The sequence below is a fragment of the Oncorhynchus mykiss genome, chromosome 6 (genome assembly GCF_013265735.2).
Source record: "Oncorhynchus mykiss isolate Arlee chromosome 6, USDA_OmykA_1.1, whole genome shotgun sequence".
In the NCBI taxonomy this organism is placed as follows: Eukaryota; Metazoa; Chordata; class Actinopteri; order Salmoniformes; family Salmonidae; genus Oncorhynchus; species Oncorhynchus mykiss.
In genome coordinates, this window is record NC_048570.1 from 464,476 (window position 1) to 481,695 (window position 17,220).

Genomic DNA, 17,220 nt, shown 5'->3' on the forward strand with positions numbered 1-17,220 from the left:
CCTTGAGCCATTTTGCCACAACTTTGGAAGTATTCTTGGGGTCATTGTCCATTTGGAAGACCCATTTGCAACCAAGCTTTAACTTCCTGACTGATGTCTTGGGATGTTGCTTCAATATATCCACTAAGGAAAATTTTCACATTAAAAAGTTATACTTTTCCTAATAGAACTCTTCAGATATTTTAATATCAACCTTCAGATATTTTAATATATTTATTTTAATATCTGATCAATTAGTCTTCTAATTAATGAATTATTCTTTACCTCACGTTAGTCTCATTCCAAACATCGTAAATTGTTGGTTGTCTGCATGAACCCAGCCTTTACTATGAGTCATCCATACACCAATTGTCTTAATCATTTATTTACTAATGAAATAATCACAGAAATGCACAAACAAACAACAGTTATTGTTACAAGGAAATGAGGAGGTTCCCTAGTGGGCCGATATGATGGCTTGATGGACAAAGGGAAGTGGGTGTGGAATAAAACGGGTGGAAAAGACAAAAGGAGTCACTACACCGTTGATAATTATATGAATTGAAATGCTAATCCTTTGCACATGAACGCTTCGTCTCAATCAATATAGATTTACGCCCAGTGTGTGATCTCTGTTGGAATCGTCAGTCTTTCTATTGGCGAGTTCGTCCGAGCGTCTCTCTGATTCCCTGAAGTATTTCGTGGTTAGAATGAGTACTTCAGAGTATCATTCAGAAATGTTCTCATGGAATAGATGTTTCGGCAGTTGTCGGTCTTCGCATCTCAGGTTGACGTAATTTCTAGCTGCAAACTAGTAGTTAGTATCTAAGATTTGCTATTATTCTGTAGGGATCGATAGTCTCAGAGTTCAGCTGTGTAGCCAATGCTCCACGTGGTATGGTAGGATTTCAACAACCATTACAACTGTAGTTTATACTGAGGTTGTTGTGGTCTAACCTCAACCTGTGCCCCTCAGTGTCCAATGAGGTACGCGTCGTCTGAAGAGGATTTCCTCAGGAGGGTTTTTTATTCGTAACAGTAGAAAAGGGTTGTTTCATAATGCCTGATCATGTCTGTGCTCACGGGTGCGGGCCAATGACTTGGATAAACTTTAAAGGTTTAACATCACCTTACATCATTTCGCAAATATTTGTATCTTTACTCGTTCATTTTATACAATAATTAGATGCAAACCCCATAATTGATAAATGTACATATTCCGAGATATATATTTGTGTTTTCTGTCCTCTCTGGGGTCACCAAATGAAACACACTTGTCATACCCGTCCCTCAAGTGTCCACAGACCATTCCTACCTTCTCACAAGTGACAAGACATTTTGTGTCAAATCCTCATTTTGGGGGATTTAGGAGTTCGCCAAGTGAAATATTTTGTTCTCTCTGTGTCTCTTTCTGCATGGCCAGGGGGAGAGCGTCTCCTCCAGGAATTTACGACTTGAGATAATAGAACCTGGGTGTAGGAGAGAGAGGGGGAAGCCACTAGCTATACCCATAAAGGGCCACATCATGACAGCACAGTCAACTTAGTGTATGTAAACTTCTGACCCACTGGAATTGAGATACACAGTGAATTATAAGTGAAATAATCTGTCTGTAAACAATTATTGGAAAAATTACTTGTCATGCACAAAGTAGATGTCCTAACCGACTTGCCAAAACTATAGTTTGTTAACAATAAATTTGTGGAGTGGTTGAAAAACCAGTTTTAATGACTCCAACCTAAGTGTATGTAAACTTCTGACTTCAACTGTATATTGTAGTTGCTTGATATTTATATTGACATCCAGTAGGCTGTCTCCCGAGGGCGGGACCATGTCACAGCCTTGAAGACAGTCTGGTCAGTGGTAATGAGACCCGGTTGGAATGTGAAAAGGTGGCTGTGATATTCTTTGCCAGTTTTGCAGTCAGATTAGTCAATGACTTTCTTTGAGGTCTCACTATTATAAGACATGGGTCCAAATAACAGTAGTGTGTCTTGCTGAAGAAAGAACTTGAAGGATTTCACAGGGATTTTTCTTTTGTCATTTTTTTTGTCATTTACCTGCAAAAATGCTTGATTTTGGTTCTCCAATTCTGACATTTTGCCTGGCAATATGCGCTGGCGGGTGAAAAGGTTTGTTGCTACATCCTGTCTGTTGGAAGATATTCTTCCTCTCTGTATTCTCAGTTTTGATTGGCTGCTGCCTTCAATTAGTGTTGGTGACTATTGTACCAGGGTTTGTTTGTTGACATCTTCTTTCTCTCTCTTCCCTCTCTCCTTTATCTTTTCTACTTGTCCCTCTATTTCTACTACTTCTACTTGTTCTCTATTCTCTCCCTCTATCCCTCTGTCCAGATCCGAAGGACCCTATAGCCATCGAGCGGTTGAACCTGATGAACATGGCTAAGCTGAGCATCAAGGGTCTGATTGAGTCGGCCCTGAACCTGGGCAGGACCTTGGACTCTGACTACGCTCCGTTACAGCAGTTCTTCGTGGTCATGGAGCACTGCCTCAAACACGGACTCAAAAGTACAGAGACTTGGGCTACCTACCTATGTTATTGTTTGTTCTCGTCCCAGATCTGTTTGTGCGGTCTTGTTTCACCAAACGTGACATAGGAGTGACCATAGGAGTTGGTTGGCAGAACAGATCTGGGACATGTTTGTATCGATGTAGGCTTCTTTCTCTGGTGTAACAAGAATCCTCAGTCATATCTTTAATAATAATAATTTGAGAACCATGCTCTCAAATTTTTACCAACACATCTTACTCGTGGACTGTCTTACTCGTGGAAATTCTACTCTTGACCACTGCTACACGCCTTTTGGACATGGGGTATAAGGCCCGCTCTTGTCCTCCTTTTGGAAAATCCGACCATTACTCCATCTTGCTTCTCCCTGCCTTCAAAACAACGACTCAAGAGGGAAGTGCTGGAGTGCTCAGGAGATTAACATCAATGAATATGCCGACTCCGTCACCAGATTAAATTAAAATGGCGCCGGAAGAAATGGCAGCAGTTTTACGGGCGCCCACACAATTATGTTTTTTTCACGATATTTGTCTTTTTATTTTGTACATAATGTTTCTGCAACCGTATCTTATGGCAAAAAAGAGCTTCTGGATATCAGGACAGCGATCACTCACCTTGGATTAGACTAAGATTTTTTCTTCAACAAGCAAGACGCACAGGACATTCTCCTAACATCCGACAAGGCCAACATCCCAGTTATTTGCAAGAGGAAGAGGTGAAGGTGCAGGGGACACAGAGCGGGATGCCTTGCGAGGACCACGCAGAAGGCGACTGGGAAAGCTGTCGTTACCGTCAATATTACTTGCCAACGTGCAAGTCATTGGACAATAAATTAGACAAGGTACGATCACGAATATCCTACCAACGGGACATCAACAACTGTAATATCCTATGTTTCACGGAATCATGGCTGAATGAGGACATGGATTTTCAGCTAGCGGGATATACGCTGCAGTGGCAAGACAGAACAGCACAGACGAGTGGGGGCGGTCTGTTTGTAAACAACAGTTGGTTCACAAAATCTAAGGAGGGTCTCTAGATTTTGCTCGCCTGAAGTAGAGTATATTGTGATAAATTGCAGGCCACACTTCTTGCCTAGAGAGTTTTCAGCTATACTTTTCGTGGCTGTTTATTTACCACCACAGAGAGAAGCTGGCACTGACCGCACTCAGTCAGCTGAGTAAGGAAATAAGCAAACAGGAAACCACTCACCCAGAGGCGGCGCTCCTAGTGGCCGGAGACTTTAATACAGGATAACTTAAATCAGTCCTCCCAAATCTCTATCAACATGTTAAATGTGCAACCAGAGGGGAAAAAAATTCTAGATCATCTGTACTCCACACACAGAGACGCGTACAAAGCTCTCCCTCGCCCTCCATTTGGTAAATTCGACCACAACTCTATCCTCCTGATTCCTGCTTACAAGCACAAATGAAAGCAGGAAGCACCAATGACTCGGTCTATAAAAAAGTGGTCAGATGAAGCAGATGCTAAACTACAGGACTGTTTTGCAGCACAGACTAAAATATGTTCAGATTCTTCCGAAGGCATTGAGGAGTACACCACATCAGTCACTGTCTTTATCAATAAGTGCATCGAGGACGTTGTCCCCACAGTGACTGTACATACATACCCCAACCAGAAGCCATGGATTACAGGCAACATTCACACTGAGCTAAAGGGTAGAGCTGCCACTTTCAAGGTGCGGGACTCTAACCCGGAAGCTTATAAGAAATCCTGCTATGCCCTCCGACAAACCATCAGACAGGAAAAGCGTCAATACAGGGCTAAGATTGTCATACTACTACACCGGCCCCGACGCTCGTCTTATGTGGCATGGCTTGCAAACTATTACAGACTAAAAAGGGAAGCACAGCCGTGAGCTGCCCAGTGATACGAGCCTACCAGTCGAGCTAAATCACTTCCATGCTCGCCTCGAGGCAAGCAACACTGAGGCATGCATGAGAGCATCAGCTGTTCCGGACGACTGTGATCACGCTCTCCGTAGCTGACGTGAGTAAGACCTTTAAACAGGTCGTCAACATACAGTGTGGCAAAAAAGTATTTAGTCAGACACCAATTGTGCAAGTTCTCCCACTTACAAAGATGAGAGAGGCCTGTAATTTTCATCATAGGTACACTTCAACTATGACAGACAAAATGAGAAAAAAAATCGCATTGTAGGGTTTTTAATTAATTTATTTGCAAATTATGGTGGAAAATAAGTATTTGGTCACCTACAAACAAGCAAGATTTCTGGCTCTCACAGACCTGTAACTTCTTCTTTAAGAAGCTCATCTGTCCTCCACTCATTACCTGTATTAATTGCTCATTAGAATCCTCCCTAAGTTTTTTTACTCACTGCTTTAGCACATTCTGCCAACCCGGATGTCCTAGCCGTGTCTGAATCCTGGCTTAGGAAGGCCACCAAAAATCCTGACATTTCCATCCCTAACTATAACATTTTCCGACAAGATAAAACTACCAAAGGGGGCAGAGTTAGCCTGCAGAGTTCTGTCTTACTATCCAGGTCTGTGCCCAAACAATTAGAGCTTCTACTTTTAAAAATCCACCTTTCCAGAAACAAGTCTCTCACTGTTGCCGCTTGTTATTGACCCCCTTCAGCTCACAGCTGTGCCCTGGACACCATGTGAATTGATTATCCCCCATTTATCTTCATTACTCGTGCTGCTAGGTGACCTAAACTGGGACATGCTTAACACAATCTCACACAAATTATCAAGGAACCTACCAGTTACAACCCAAAATCTGTAACCACGGCCACCCTCTTAGATAACATCCTGACCAACTTGCCCTCTAAATACACCTCTGCTGTCTTCAACCAGGATCTCAGCGTCACTGCCTCACTGCCTGCATCCGTAATGGGTCCGCGGTCGAACGACCACCCCTCATCACTGTCAAACGCTCCCTAAAACACTTCTGCAAGCAGGCCTTTCTAACCAACCTGGCCTGGGTATCCTGGAAGGATATTGACCTCATCCCGTCAGTAGAGGATGCTCTTCTAAAGTGCTTTCCTCTCCACCTTAAATAAGCATGTCCCATTCAATAAATGTAGAACTAAGATCTGATATAGCCCTTGATTCACCCCAGACTTGACTCCCCTTGACCAGCACAAAATCATCCTGTGGCGTTCTGCATTAGCATTGAAAAGCCCCAGCAACCTGCCCAAGCCTCCCCCATTTCTCCTTCACACAAATCCAGATAGCTGATGTTCTGAAATCGCTGCCAAATCTGGACCCCTACAAATCAGCCGGGCTAGACAATCTGGACTCTTATCCTAAAATTATCCGCCGAAATTGTTGCAACCCCTATTACTAGCCTATTCAACCTTTTTGTATCATCTGAGATCCCCAAAGATTGGAAAGCTGCCGCGGTCATCCCCCTCTTCAAAGGGGGAGACACCCTGGACCCAAACTGTTATACACCTATATCCATCCTGCCCTGCCTTTCTAAAATATTTGAAAGCCAAGTTAATAAACAGATCACCGACCATTTCGAATCCCACTGTACCTTCTCCACTATGCAATCTGCTTTCTGAGCTGGTCATGGGTGCACCTCAGCCACGCTCAAGGTCCTAAATGATATCATAACCGCCATCGATAAGAGACATTACTGTGCAGCCGTATTCATCGACCTGGCCAAGGCTTTCGACTCTGTCAATCACTGCATTCCTATCGGCAGAATCAATAGCCTTGGCTTCTCAAATGACTGCCTTCAATGTAACTCCAAGTCAATCACACTTCTATGAAATCAAACTGTCCACTTAGGAAGCAACACTGATTGACAATAAATTTCACATGCTGTTGTGCAAATGGAATAGACAACAGGTGGAAATTATAGGCAAATAGCAAGACACCCCCAATAACGGAGTGGTTCTGCAGGTGGTGACCACAGACCACTTCTCAGTTCCTATGCTTCCTGGCTGATGTTTAGGTCACTTTTGAATGCTGGCGGTGCTTTCACTCTAGTGGTAGCATGAGATGGAGTCTACAACCCACACAAGTGGCTCAGGTAGTGCAAGCTCATCCAGGATGACACAACAATGCGAGCTGTGGCAAGAAGGTTTGCTGTGTCTGTCAGCGTAGTGTCCAGAGCATGGAGGCGCTACCAGGAGACAGGCCAGTACATCAGGAGACCGTAGGAGGGCAACAACCCAGCAGCAGCAGGACCGCTACCTCCGCCTTTGTGCAAGGAGGAGCACCGCCAGAGCCCTGCAAAATGACCTCCAGCAGGCCACAAATGTGCATGTGTCTGCTCAAATGGTCAGAAACAGACTCCATGAGGGTGGTATGAGGGCCCGACTTCCACAGGTGGGGGTTGTGCTTACAGCCCATCTCCGTGCAGGACTTTTGGCATTTACCAGAGAACACCAAGATTGGCAAATTCGCCACTGGTGCCCTGTGCTCTTCACAGATGAAAGCAGGTTCACACTGAGCACATGTGACAGACGTGACAGAGTCTGGAGACGCCGTGGAGAACGTTCTGCTGCCTGCAACATCCTCCAGCATGACCGGTTTGGCGGTGGGTCAGTCATGGTGGGGGGTGGCATTTCTTTGGGGGGCCGCACAGCCCTCCATGTGCTCGCCAGAGGTAGCCTGACTGCCATTAGGTACCGAGATGAGATCCTCAGACCCCTTGTGAGACCATATGCTGGTGCTGTTGGCCCTGGGTTCCTCCTAATGCAAGACAATGCTAGACCTCATGTGGCTGGAGTGTGTCAGCAGTTCCTGCAAGAGGAAGGCATTGATGCTATGGACTGGCCCGCCCGTTCCCCAGACCTGAATCCAATTGAGCATATCTGGGACATCATGTCTCGCTCCATCCACCAACGCATGTTGTCAGCACATTCAACTATGTAAAGAAAAAAAGTATTTAATAAGAATATTTCATTCATTCAGATCTAGGATCTGTTATTTTAGTGTTCCTTTTATTTTTTTGAGCAGTGTATATCACTCCAGTATTAATGCTAAGTTGTAATTATTTTTGCTTCTATGGCCTATTTATCCCTACTCTTCTACATTTGCACACACTGTACATAAATCGAAAAATCTTTATTTTCTATTGTGTTATTGACTATGTTTGTTTATTTGTAGCTCTGTGTTGTTGTTTGTGTCGCACTGTGCTTTGCTTTATCTTGACCAGGTCGCAGTTGTAAATGAGAACTTTTTCTCAACTGGCCTACCTGGTTAAATAAAGGTGTTCTCAACTGGCCTACCTGGTTAAATAAAGGTGTTCTCAACTGGCCTACCTGGGTAAATAAAGGTGAAATAAAAAAATACAAATTGTGGACTTCAGGAGGAATCAGGCTGGATACTCCCCCATCCTCAATGGGGCCTCCATGGAGACGGTCAGCGTACACCTCAGAGAATCTGAAATGGTCTAACCACATGGACATCGTAGTGATGGCACGACAGCGACTCTTCAATGTTGCATTTCCCAGAGGGCTCTGTGTTCTACAGGAGTAAATTCGAGAGCATACTGTTGGTCTGCATCCCAGCCTGGTACGGACCACAAGGCGCTTCAGAGTGTGATACAGCCGAACGCAGTATTGGGTGCCCACTGCCTGCCCTACAGGACACCTACAACACCAGGTGTTGCAGGAAGGCCAAGAAGATCATCATGGACCCCAGCCACCAAGCCATGCCCTGTTCTCCCATCTTCAATCACTCAGACCGGGCAGCAAAGGAGCATCATGGGGAAAAACTGGAAGGACTGGCTGCTGAATAGCCACCTGCAGCTACCTGCAACCCCTTCCTCCCTGCTACTCCCCTTATGATCTTTACTCTGCCTCTACCCCCAATGGACATGTATTTATTCATCCTTGCTACAGTTATGTATATAGTGTATTTTTTTTGTTTTAATACCATTTGTCATTATCTCGTTTCACTCGTTAGCTCAGAACCTAAAAGTTTGACTGTACCCTGCAATCACACCTGCATCCCTGTACATGTGACTATTAAACACTCTACATCTGATTATAATGATGTAAGTGTGACAGATTTATAACCTACTGATTCTGTTCATTCAGGATGCTTAGAAGTGCCCTGTCAGGATGATCTTAGCATTGGTGTTGTGTAGTATTGTTGGCCTAACGTTCCCTCTACCGACCCCCTCAGCCAAGAAGACGTTCCTGGGGCAGAACAAGTCTTTCTGGGGGGCCCTGGAGCTGGTGGAGAAACTCACCCCTGAGGCTGGAGAGATCACCGCCAGCGTCAAAGACCTGCCAGGACTCAAGTAAGACCTGCGCCTGTCTAACGCTGTCCCTAATGTCCTCTTCCTGTCTGACTGACACCGTCCCTAATGTCCTCTTCCCGTCTGACTGACACCGTCCCTAATGTCCTCTTCCCGTCTGACTGACGCCGTCCCTAATGTCCTCTTCCCGTCCTGACTGACGCCGTCCCTAATGTCCTCTTCCTGCCTGACTGACGCTGTCCCTAATGTCCTCTTCCCGTCCTGACTGACGCCGTCCCTAATGTCCTCTTCCTGCCTGTCTAACACCGTCCCTAATGTCCTCTTCCTGTCTGACTGACACCGTCCCTAATGTCCTCTTCCCGTCTGACTGACATCGTCCCTAATGTCCTCTTCCTGTCTAACGCCGTCCCTAATGTCCTCTTCCTGTCTAACGCCGTCCCTAATGTCCTCTTCCTGTCTAACGCCGTCCCTAATGTCCTCTTCCCGCCTGACTGACACCGTCCCTAATGTCCTCTTCCTGCCTGACTGACGCTGTCCCTAATGTCCTCTTCCTGTCTGTCTAACGCCGTCCCTAATGTCCTCTTCCCGACCTGACTGACACCGTCCCTAATGTCCTCTTCCTGTCTGACTGACGCCATCCCTAATGTCCTCTTCCTGTCTGACTGACACCGTCCCTAATGTCCTCTTCCTGTCTAACACCGTCCCTAATGTCCTCTTCCCGTCCTGACTGACACCGTCCCTAATGTCCTCTTCCCGTCTGACTGACACCGCCCCTAATGTCCTCTTCCCGTCTGTCTGACACCATCCCTAATGTCCTCTTCCCGTCTGACTGACACCGTCCCTAATGTCCTCTTCCTGTCTAACACCGTCCCTAATGTCCTCTTCCTGTCTAACACCATCCCTAATGTCCTCTTCCCGTCTGACTGACACCGTCCCTACTGTCCTCTTCCCGTCTGACTGACGCCGTCCCTAATGTCTTCTTCCTGTCTAACGCCGTCCCTAATGTCCTCTTCCCGCCTGACTGACGCCGTCCCTAATGTCCTCTTCCTGTCTAACACCGTCCCCAATGTCCTCTCCCTGTCTAACACCGTCCCTAATGTCCTCTTCCCGTCTGACTGACACCGTCCCTAATGTCCTCTTCCCGTCTGACTGACACCGTCCCTAATGTCCTCTTCCCGTCTGACTGACACCGTCCCTAATGTCCTCTTCCCGTCTGACTGACACCGTCCCTAATGTCCTCTTCCCGTCTGACTGACACCGTCCCTAATGTCCTCTTCCCGTCTGACTAACACCGTCCCTAATGTCCTCTTCCCGTCCTGACTGACACCGTCCCTAATGTCCTCTTCCTGTCTGACTGACACCGTCCCTAATGTCCTCTTCCTGTCTAACACCGTCCCTAATGTCCTCTTCCCGTCTGACTGACACCGTCCCTAATGTCCTCTTCCTGTCTGACTGACGCCGTCCCTAATGTCCTCTTCCCGTCTGACTGACACCGTCCCTAATGTCTTCTTCCCGTCTGACTAACACCGTCCCTAATGTCCTCTTCCCGTCTGACTAACACCGTCCCTAATGTCCTCTTCCCGTCTGACTGACACCGTCCCTAATGTCCTCTTCCCGTCTGACTAACACCGTCCCTACACCGTCCCTAATGTCCTCTTCCTGTCTAACGCCGTCCCTAATGTCCTCTTCCTGTCTAACACCGTCCCTAATGTCCTCTTCCCGTCTGACTGACACCGTCCCTAATGTCCTCTTCCCGCCTGTCTAACGCCGTCCCTAATGTCCTCTTCCTGTCTAACGCCGTCCCTAATGTCCTCTTCCTGTCTAACACCTTCCCTAATGTCCTCTTCCTGTCTAACGCCGTCCCTAATGTCCTCTTCCCGTCTGACTGACGCCGTCCCTAATGTTCTCTTCCTGTCTAACACCGTCCCTAATGTCCTCTTCCCATCTGTCTGACACCGTCCCTAATGTCCTCTTCCCGTCTGACTGACACCGTCCCTAATGTCCTCTTCCCGTCTGACTGACGCCGTCCCTAATGTCTTCTTCCTGTCTAACGCCGTCCCTAATGTCCTCTTCCCGCCTGACTGACGCCGTCCCTAATGTCCTTTTCCTGTCTGACTGACACCGTCCCTAATGTCCTCTTCCCGTCCTGACTGACACCGTCCCTAATGTCCTCTTCCCGACCTGTCTAACGCCGTCCCTAATGTCCTCTTCCCGTCTGACTGACACCGTCCCTAATGTCCTCTTCCCGCCTGACTGACGCCGTCCCTAATGTCCTCTTCCTGTCTTACGCCGTCCCTAATGTCCTCTTCCCGCCTGACTGACGCTGTCCCTAATGTCCTCTTCCCGTCTGACTGACACCGTCCCTAATGTCCTCTTCCTGTCTAACACCGTCCCTAATGTCCTCTTCCCGTCTGTCTGACACCGTCCCTAATGTCCTCTTCCCGTCTGTCTGACACCGTCCCTAATGTCCTCTTCCCGCCTGACTGACGCCGTCCCTAATGTCCTCTTCCTGTCTAACACCGTCCCTAATGTCCTCTTCCTGTCTAACACCGTCCCTAATGTCCTCTTCCCGTCTGACTGACACCGTCCCTAATGTCCTCTTCCTGTCTAACGCCGTCCCTAATGTCCTCTTCCCGTCTGACTGACGCCGTCCCTAATGTCCTCTTCCCGTCTGACTGACGCCGTCCCTAATGTCCTCTTCCCGCCTGACTGACACCGTCCCTAATATCCTCTTCCCGACCTGACTAACACCGTCCCTACACCGTCCCTAATGTCCTCTTCCCGTCTGACTGACGCCGTCCCTAATGTCCTCTTCCCGTCTGACTGACGCCGTCCCTAATGTCCTCTTCCCGTCTAACACCGTCCCTAATGTCCTCTTCCCGCCTGACTGACACCGTCCCTAATATCCTCTTCCCGACCTGACTAACACCGTCCCTAATGTCCTCTTCCTGTCTGACTGACGCCGTCCCTAATGTCCTCTTCCCGCCTGACTGACACCGTCCCTAATATCCTCTTCCCGACCTGACTAACACCGTCCCTAATGTCCTCTTCCCGTCTGACTGACGCCGTCCCTAATGTCCTCTTCCCGTCCTGACTGACACTGTCCCTAATGTCCTCTTCCCGTCTGACTGACACCGTCCCTAATGTCCTCTTCCTGTCTAACACCGTCCCTAATGTCCTCTTCCCGTCTGACTGACACCGTCCCTAATGTCCTCTTCCCGTCTGACTAACACCGTCCCTAATGTCCTCTTCCCGTCTGACTGACACCGTCCCTAATGTCCTCTTCCTGTCTAACACCGTCCCTACACCGTCCCTAATGTCCTCTTCCTGTCTGACTGACACCGTCCCTAATGTCCTCTTCCCGTCTGACTAACACCGTCCCTAATGTCCTCTTCCCGTCTGACTGACACCGTCCCTAATGTCCTCTTCCTGTCTAACACCGTCCCTAATGTCCTCTTCCTGTCTAACATCGTCCCTAATGTCCTCTTCCCGCCTGACTGACACCGTCCCTAATGTCCTCTTCCTGTCTAACGCCGTCCCTAATGTCCTCTTCCTGTCTAACGCCGTCCCTAATGTCCTCTTCCTGTCTAACGCCGTCCCTAATGTCCTCTTCCCGTCTGACTGACACCGTCCCTAATGTCCTCTTCCCGTCTGACTAACGCCGTCCCTAATGTCCTCTTCCTGTCTAACGCCGTCGCTAATGTCCTCTTCCCGTCTGACTAACGCCGTCCCTAATGTCCTCTTCCTGTCTAACGCCGTCCCTAATGTCCTCTTCCCGTCTGACTAACACCGTCCCTAATGTCCTCTTCCCGTCTGACTGACACCGTCCCTAATGTCCTCTTCCTGTCTAACGCCGTCCCTAATGTCCTCTTCCTGTCTAACGCCGTCCCTAATGTCCTCTTCCTGTCTAACGCCGTCCCTAATGTCCTCTTCCTGTCTAACGCCGTCCCTAATGTCCTCTTCCTGTCTAACGCCGTCCCTAATGTCCTCTTCCTGTCTAACGCCATCCCTAATGTCCTCTTCCCGTCTGACTGACACCGTCCCTACACCGTCCCTAATGTCCTCTTCCCGCCTGACTAACGCTGTTCCTAATGTCCTCTTCCTACCTGACTAACGCTGTCCCTAATGTCCTCTTCCCGCCTGACTGACGCCGTCCCTAATGTCCTCTTCCTGTCTAACGCCGTCCCTAATGTCCTCTTCCCGCCTGACTGACGTTGTCCCTAATGTCCTCTTCCCGCCTGACTGACGTTGTCCCTAATGTCCTCTTCCCACCTGACTGACGCCGTCACTAATGTCCTCTTCCCGCCTGACTGACGCCGTCCCTAATGTCCTCTTCCTGTCTAACAACATCCCTAATGTCCTCTTCCCGCCTGACTGACGCCGTCCCTAATGTCCTCTTCCCGTCTGACTGACACCGTCCCTAATGTCCTCTTCCCGCCTGACTGACGCCGTCCCTAATGTCCTCTTCCTGTCTGACTGACACCGTCCCTAATGTCCTCTTCCCGACCTGTCTAACGCCGTCCCTAATGTCCTCTTCCCGTCTGACTGACACCGTCCCTAATGTCCTCTTCCCGCCTGACTGACGCCGTCCCTAATGTCCTCTTCCTGTCTAACACCGTCCCTAATGTCCTCTTCCCGTCTGACTGACACCGTCCCTAATGTCCTCTTCCCGCCTGACTGACGCCGTCCCTAATGTCCTCTTCCTGTCTAACAACATCCCTAATGTCCTCTTCCCGCCTGACTGACGCCGTCCCTAATGTCCTCTTCCCGTCTGACTGACACCGTCCCTAATGTCCTCTTCCCGCCTGACTGACGCCGTCCCTAATGTCCTCTTCCTGTCTGACTGACACCGTCCCTAATGTCCTCTTCCCGACCTGTCTAACGCCGTCCCTAATGTCCTCTTCCCGTCTGACTGACACCGTCCCTAATGTCCTCTTCCCGCCTGACTGACGCCGTCCCTAATGTCCTCTTCCTGTCTAACACCGTCCCTAATGTCCTCTTCCCGTCTGACTGACACCGTCCCTAATGTCCTCTTCCCGCCTGACTGACGCCGTCCCTAATGTCCTCTTCCTGTCTAACGCCGTCCCTAATGTCCTCTTCCTGTCTAACACCTTCCCTAATGTCCTCTTCCCGTCTGTCTAACGCCGTCCCTAATGTCCTCTTCCCGTCTGACTGACGCCGTCCCTAATGTTCTCTTCCTGTCTAACACCGTCCCTAATGTCCTCTTCCCGTCTGTCTGACACCGTCCCTAATGTCCTCTTCCCGTCTGTCTGACACCGTCCCTAATGTCCTCTTCCCGTCTGACTGACGCCGTCCCTAATGTCCTCTTCCTGTCTAACACCGTCCCTAATGTCCTCTTCCCGTCTGACTGACACCGTCCCTAATGTCCTCTTCCTGTCTTACGCCGTCCCTAATGTCCTCTTCCCGCCTGACTGACGCCGTCCCTAATGTCCTCTTCCCGTCTGACTGACACCGTCCCTAATGTCCTCTTCCTGTCTAACACCGTCCCTAATGTCCTCTTCCCGTCTGTCTGACACCGTCCCTAATGTCCTCTTCCTGTCTAACACCGTCCCTAATGTCCTCTTCCCGCCTGACTGACACCGTCCCTAATATCCTCTTCCCGACCTGACTAACACCGTCCCTACACCGTCCCTAATGTCCTCTTCCCGTCTGACTGACGCCGTCCCTAATGTCCTCTTCCCGTCTGACTGACGCCGTCCCTAATGTCCTCTTCCTGTCTAACACCGTCCCTAATGTCCTCTTCCCGTCTGACTAACACCGTCCCTAATGTCCTCTTCCCGCCTGACTGACACCGTCCCTAATGTCCTCTTCTTGTCTAACACCGTCCCTAATGTCCTCTTCCTTTCTAACATCGTCCCTAATGTCCTCTTCCCGCCTGACTGACACCGTCCCTAATGTCCTCTTCCTGTCTAACACCGTCCCTAATGTCCTCTTCCCGTCTGACTGACACCGTCCCTAATGTCCTCTTCCCGCTTGACTGACGCCGTCCCTAATGTCCTCTTCCCGTCTGTCTGACACCGTCCCTAATGTCCTCTTCCCGCCTGACTGACGTTGTCCCTAATGTCCTCTTCCCACCTGACTGACGCCGTCACTAATGTCCTCTTCCCGCCTGACTGACGCCGTCCCTAATGTCCTCTTCCTGTCTAACAACATTCCTAATGTCCTCTTCCCGCCTGACTGACGCCGTCCCTAATGTCCTCTTCCCGTCTGACTGACACCGTCCCTAATGTCCTCTTCCCGCCTGACTGACGCCGTCCCTAATGTCCTCTTCCTGTCTGACTGACACCGTCCCTAATGTCCTCTTCCCGACCTGTCTAACGCCGTCCCTAATGTCCTCTTCCCGTCTGACTGACACCGTCCCTAATGTCCTCTTCCCGCCTGACTGACGCCGTCCCTAATGTCCTCTTCCTGTCTAACACCGTCCCTAATGTCCTCTTCCCGTCTGACTGACACCGTCCCTAATGTCCTCTTCCCGCCTGACTGACGCCGTCCCTAATGTCCTCTTCCTGTCTAACGCCGTCCCTAATGTCCTCTTCCTGTCTAACACCTTCCCTAATGTCCTCTTCCCGTCTGTCTAACGCCGTCCCTAATGTCCTCTTCCCGTCTGACTGACGCCGTCCCTAATGTTCTCTTCCTGTCTAACACCGTCCCTAATGTCCTCTTCCCGTCTGTCTGACACCGTCCCTAATGTCCTCTTCCCGTCTGTCTGACACCGTCCCTAATGTCCTCTTCCCGTCTGACTGACGCCGTCCCTAATGTCCTCTTCCTGTCTAACACCGTCCCTAATGTCCTCTTCCCGTCTGACTGACACCGTCCCTAATGTCCTCTTCCTGTCTTACGCCGTCCCTAATGTCCTCTTCCCGCCTGACTGACGCCGTCCCTAATGTCCTCTTCCCGTCTGACTGACACCGTCCCTAATGTCCTCTTCCTGTCTAACACCGTCCCTAATGTCCTCTTCCCGTCTGTCTGACACCGTCCCTAATGTCCTCTTCCTGTCTAACACCGTCCCTAATGTCCTCTTCCCGCCTGACTGACACCGTCCCTAATATCCTCTTCCCGACCTGACTAACACCGTCCCTACACCGTCCCTAATGTCCTCTTCCCGTCTGACTGACGCCGTCCCTAATGTCCTCTTCCCGTCTGACTGACGCCGTCCCTAATGTCCTCTTCCTGTCTAACACCGTCCCTAATGTCCTCTTCCCGTCTGACTAACACCGTCCCTAATGTCCTCTTCCCGCCTGACTGACACCGTCCCTAATGTCCTCTTCTTGTCTAACACCGTCCCTAATGTCCTCTTCCTTTCTAACATCGTCCCTAATGTCCTCTTCCCGCCTGACTGACACCGTCCCTAATGTCCTCTTCCTGTCTAACACCGTCCCTAATGTCCTCTTCCCGTCTGACTGACATCGTCCCTAATGTCCTCTTCCCGCCTGACTGACACCGTCCCTAATGTCCTCTTCCTGTCTAACGCCGTCCCTAATGTCCTCTTCCTGTCTAACACCTTCCCTAATGTCCTCTTCCTGTCTAACGCCGTCCCTAATGTCCTCTTCCCGTCTGACTGACGCCGTCCCTAATGTTCTCTTCCTGTCTAACACCGTCCCTAATGTCCTCTTCCCGTCTGTCTGACACCGTCCCTAATGTCCTCTTCCCGTCTGTCTGACACCGTCCCTAATGTCCTCTTCCCGTCTGACTGACACCGTCCCTAATGTCCTCTTCCCGCCTGACTGACACCGTCCCTAATGTCCTCTTCCTGTCTGACTGACACCGTCCCTAATGTCCTCTTCCTGTCTAACGCCGTCCCTAATGTCCTCTTCCCGCCTGACTGACGCCGTCCCTAATGTCCTCTTCCTGTCTAACGCCGTCCCTAATGTCCTCTTCCCGTCTGACTGACGCCGTCCCTAATGTCCTCTTCCCGTCTGACTGACGCCGTCCCTAATGTCCTCTTCCCGCCTGACTGACACCGTCCCTAATATCCTCTTCCCGACCTGACTAACACCGTCCCTACACCGTCCCTAATGTCCTCTTCCCGTCTGACTGACGCCGTCCCTAATGTCCTCTTCCCGTCTGACTGACGCCGTCCCTAATGTCCTCTTCCCGTCTAACACCGTCCCTAATGTCCTCTTCCCGCCTGACTGACACCGTCCCTAATATCCTCTTCCCGACCTGACTAACACCGTCCCTAATGTCCTCTTCCTGTCTGACGCCGTCCCTAATGTCCTCTTCCCGCCTGACTGACACCGTCCCTAATATCCTCTTCCCGACCTGACTAACACCGTCCCTAATGTCCTCTTCCCGTCTGACTGACGCCGTCCCTAATGTCCTCTTCCCGTCCTGACTGACACTGTCCCTAATGTCCTCTTCCCGTCTGACTGACACCGTCCCTAATGTCCTCTTCCTGTCTAACGCCGTCCCTAATGTCCTCTTCCCGTCTGACTAACACCGTCCCTAATGTCCTCTTCCCGTCTGACTAACACCGTC

At 49.8% G+C, this 17,220-nt stretch overlaps 1 protein-coding gene across 2 annotated transcripts in view; it reads left to right on the forward strand.

Annotated features, from left to right (window-relative positions):
* Positions 1 to 17,220, forward strand: part of LOC110525138 (protein RUFY3) — a 107,184-nt gene that overhangs the window by 21,760 nt on the left and 68,204 nt on the right. For both annotated transcript variants that reach the window (XM_036979178.1, XM_036979179.1), the window contains exons 2-3: positions 2,334 to 2,507; positions 8,646 to 8,763. In XM_036979178.1, the coding sequence (XP_036835073.1) occupies positions 2,334 to 2,507; positions 8,646 to 8,763 (292 nt within the window). The remainder of the gene's footprint in view (positions 1 to 2,333; positions 2,508 to 8,645; positions 8,764 to 17,220) is intronic.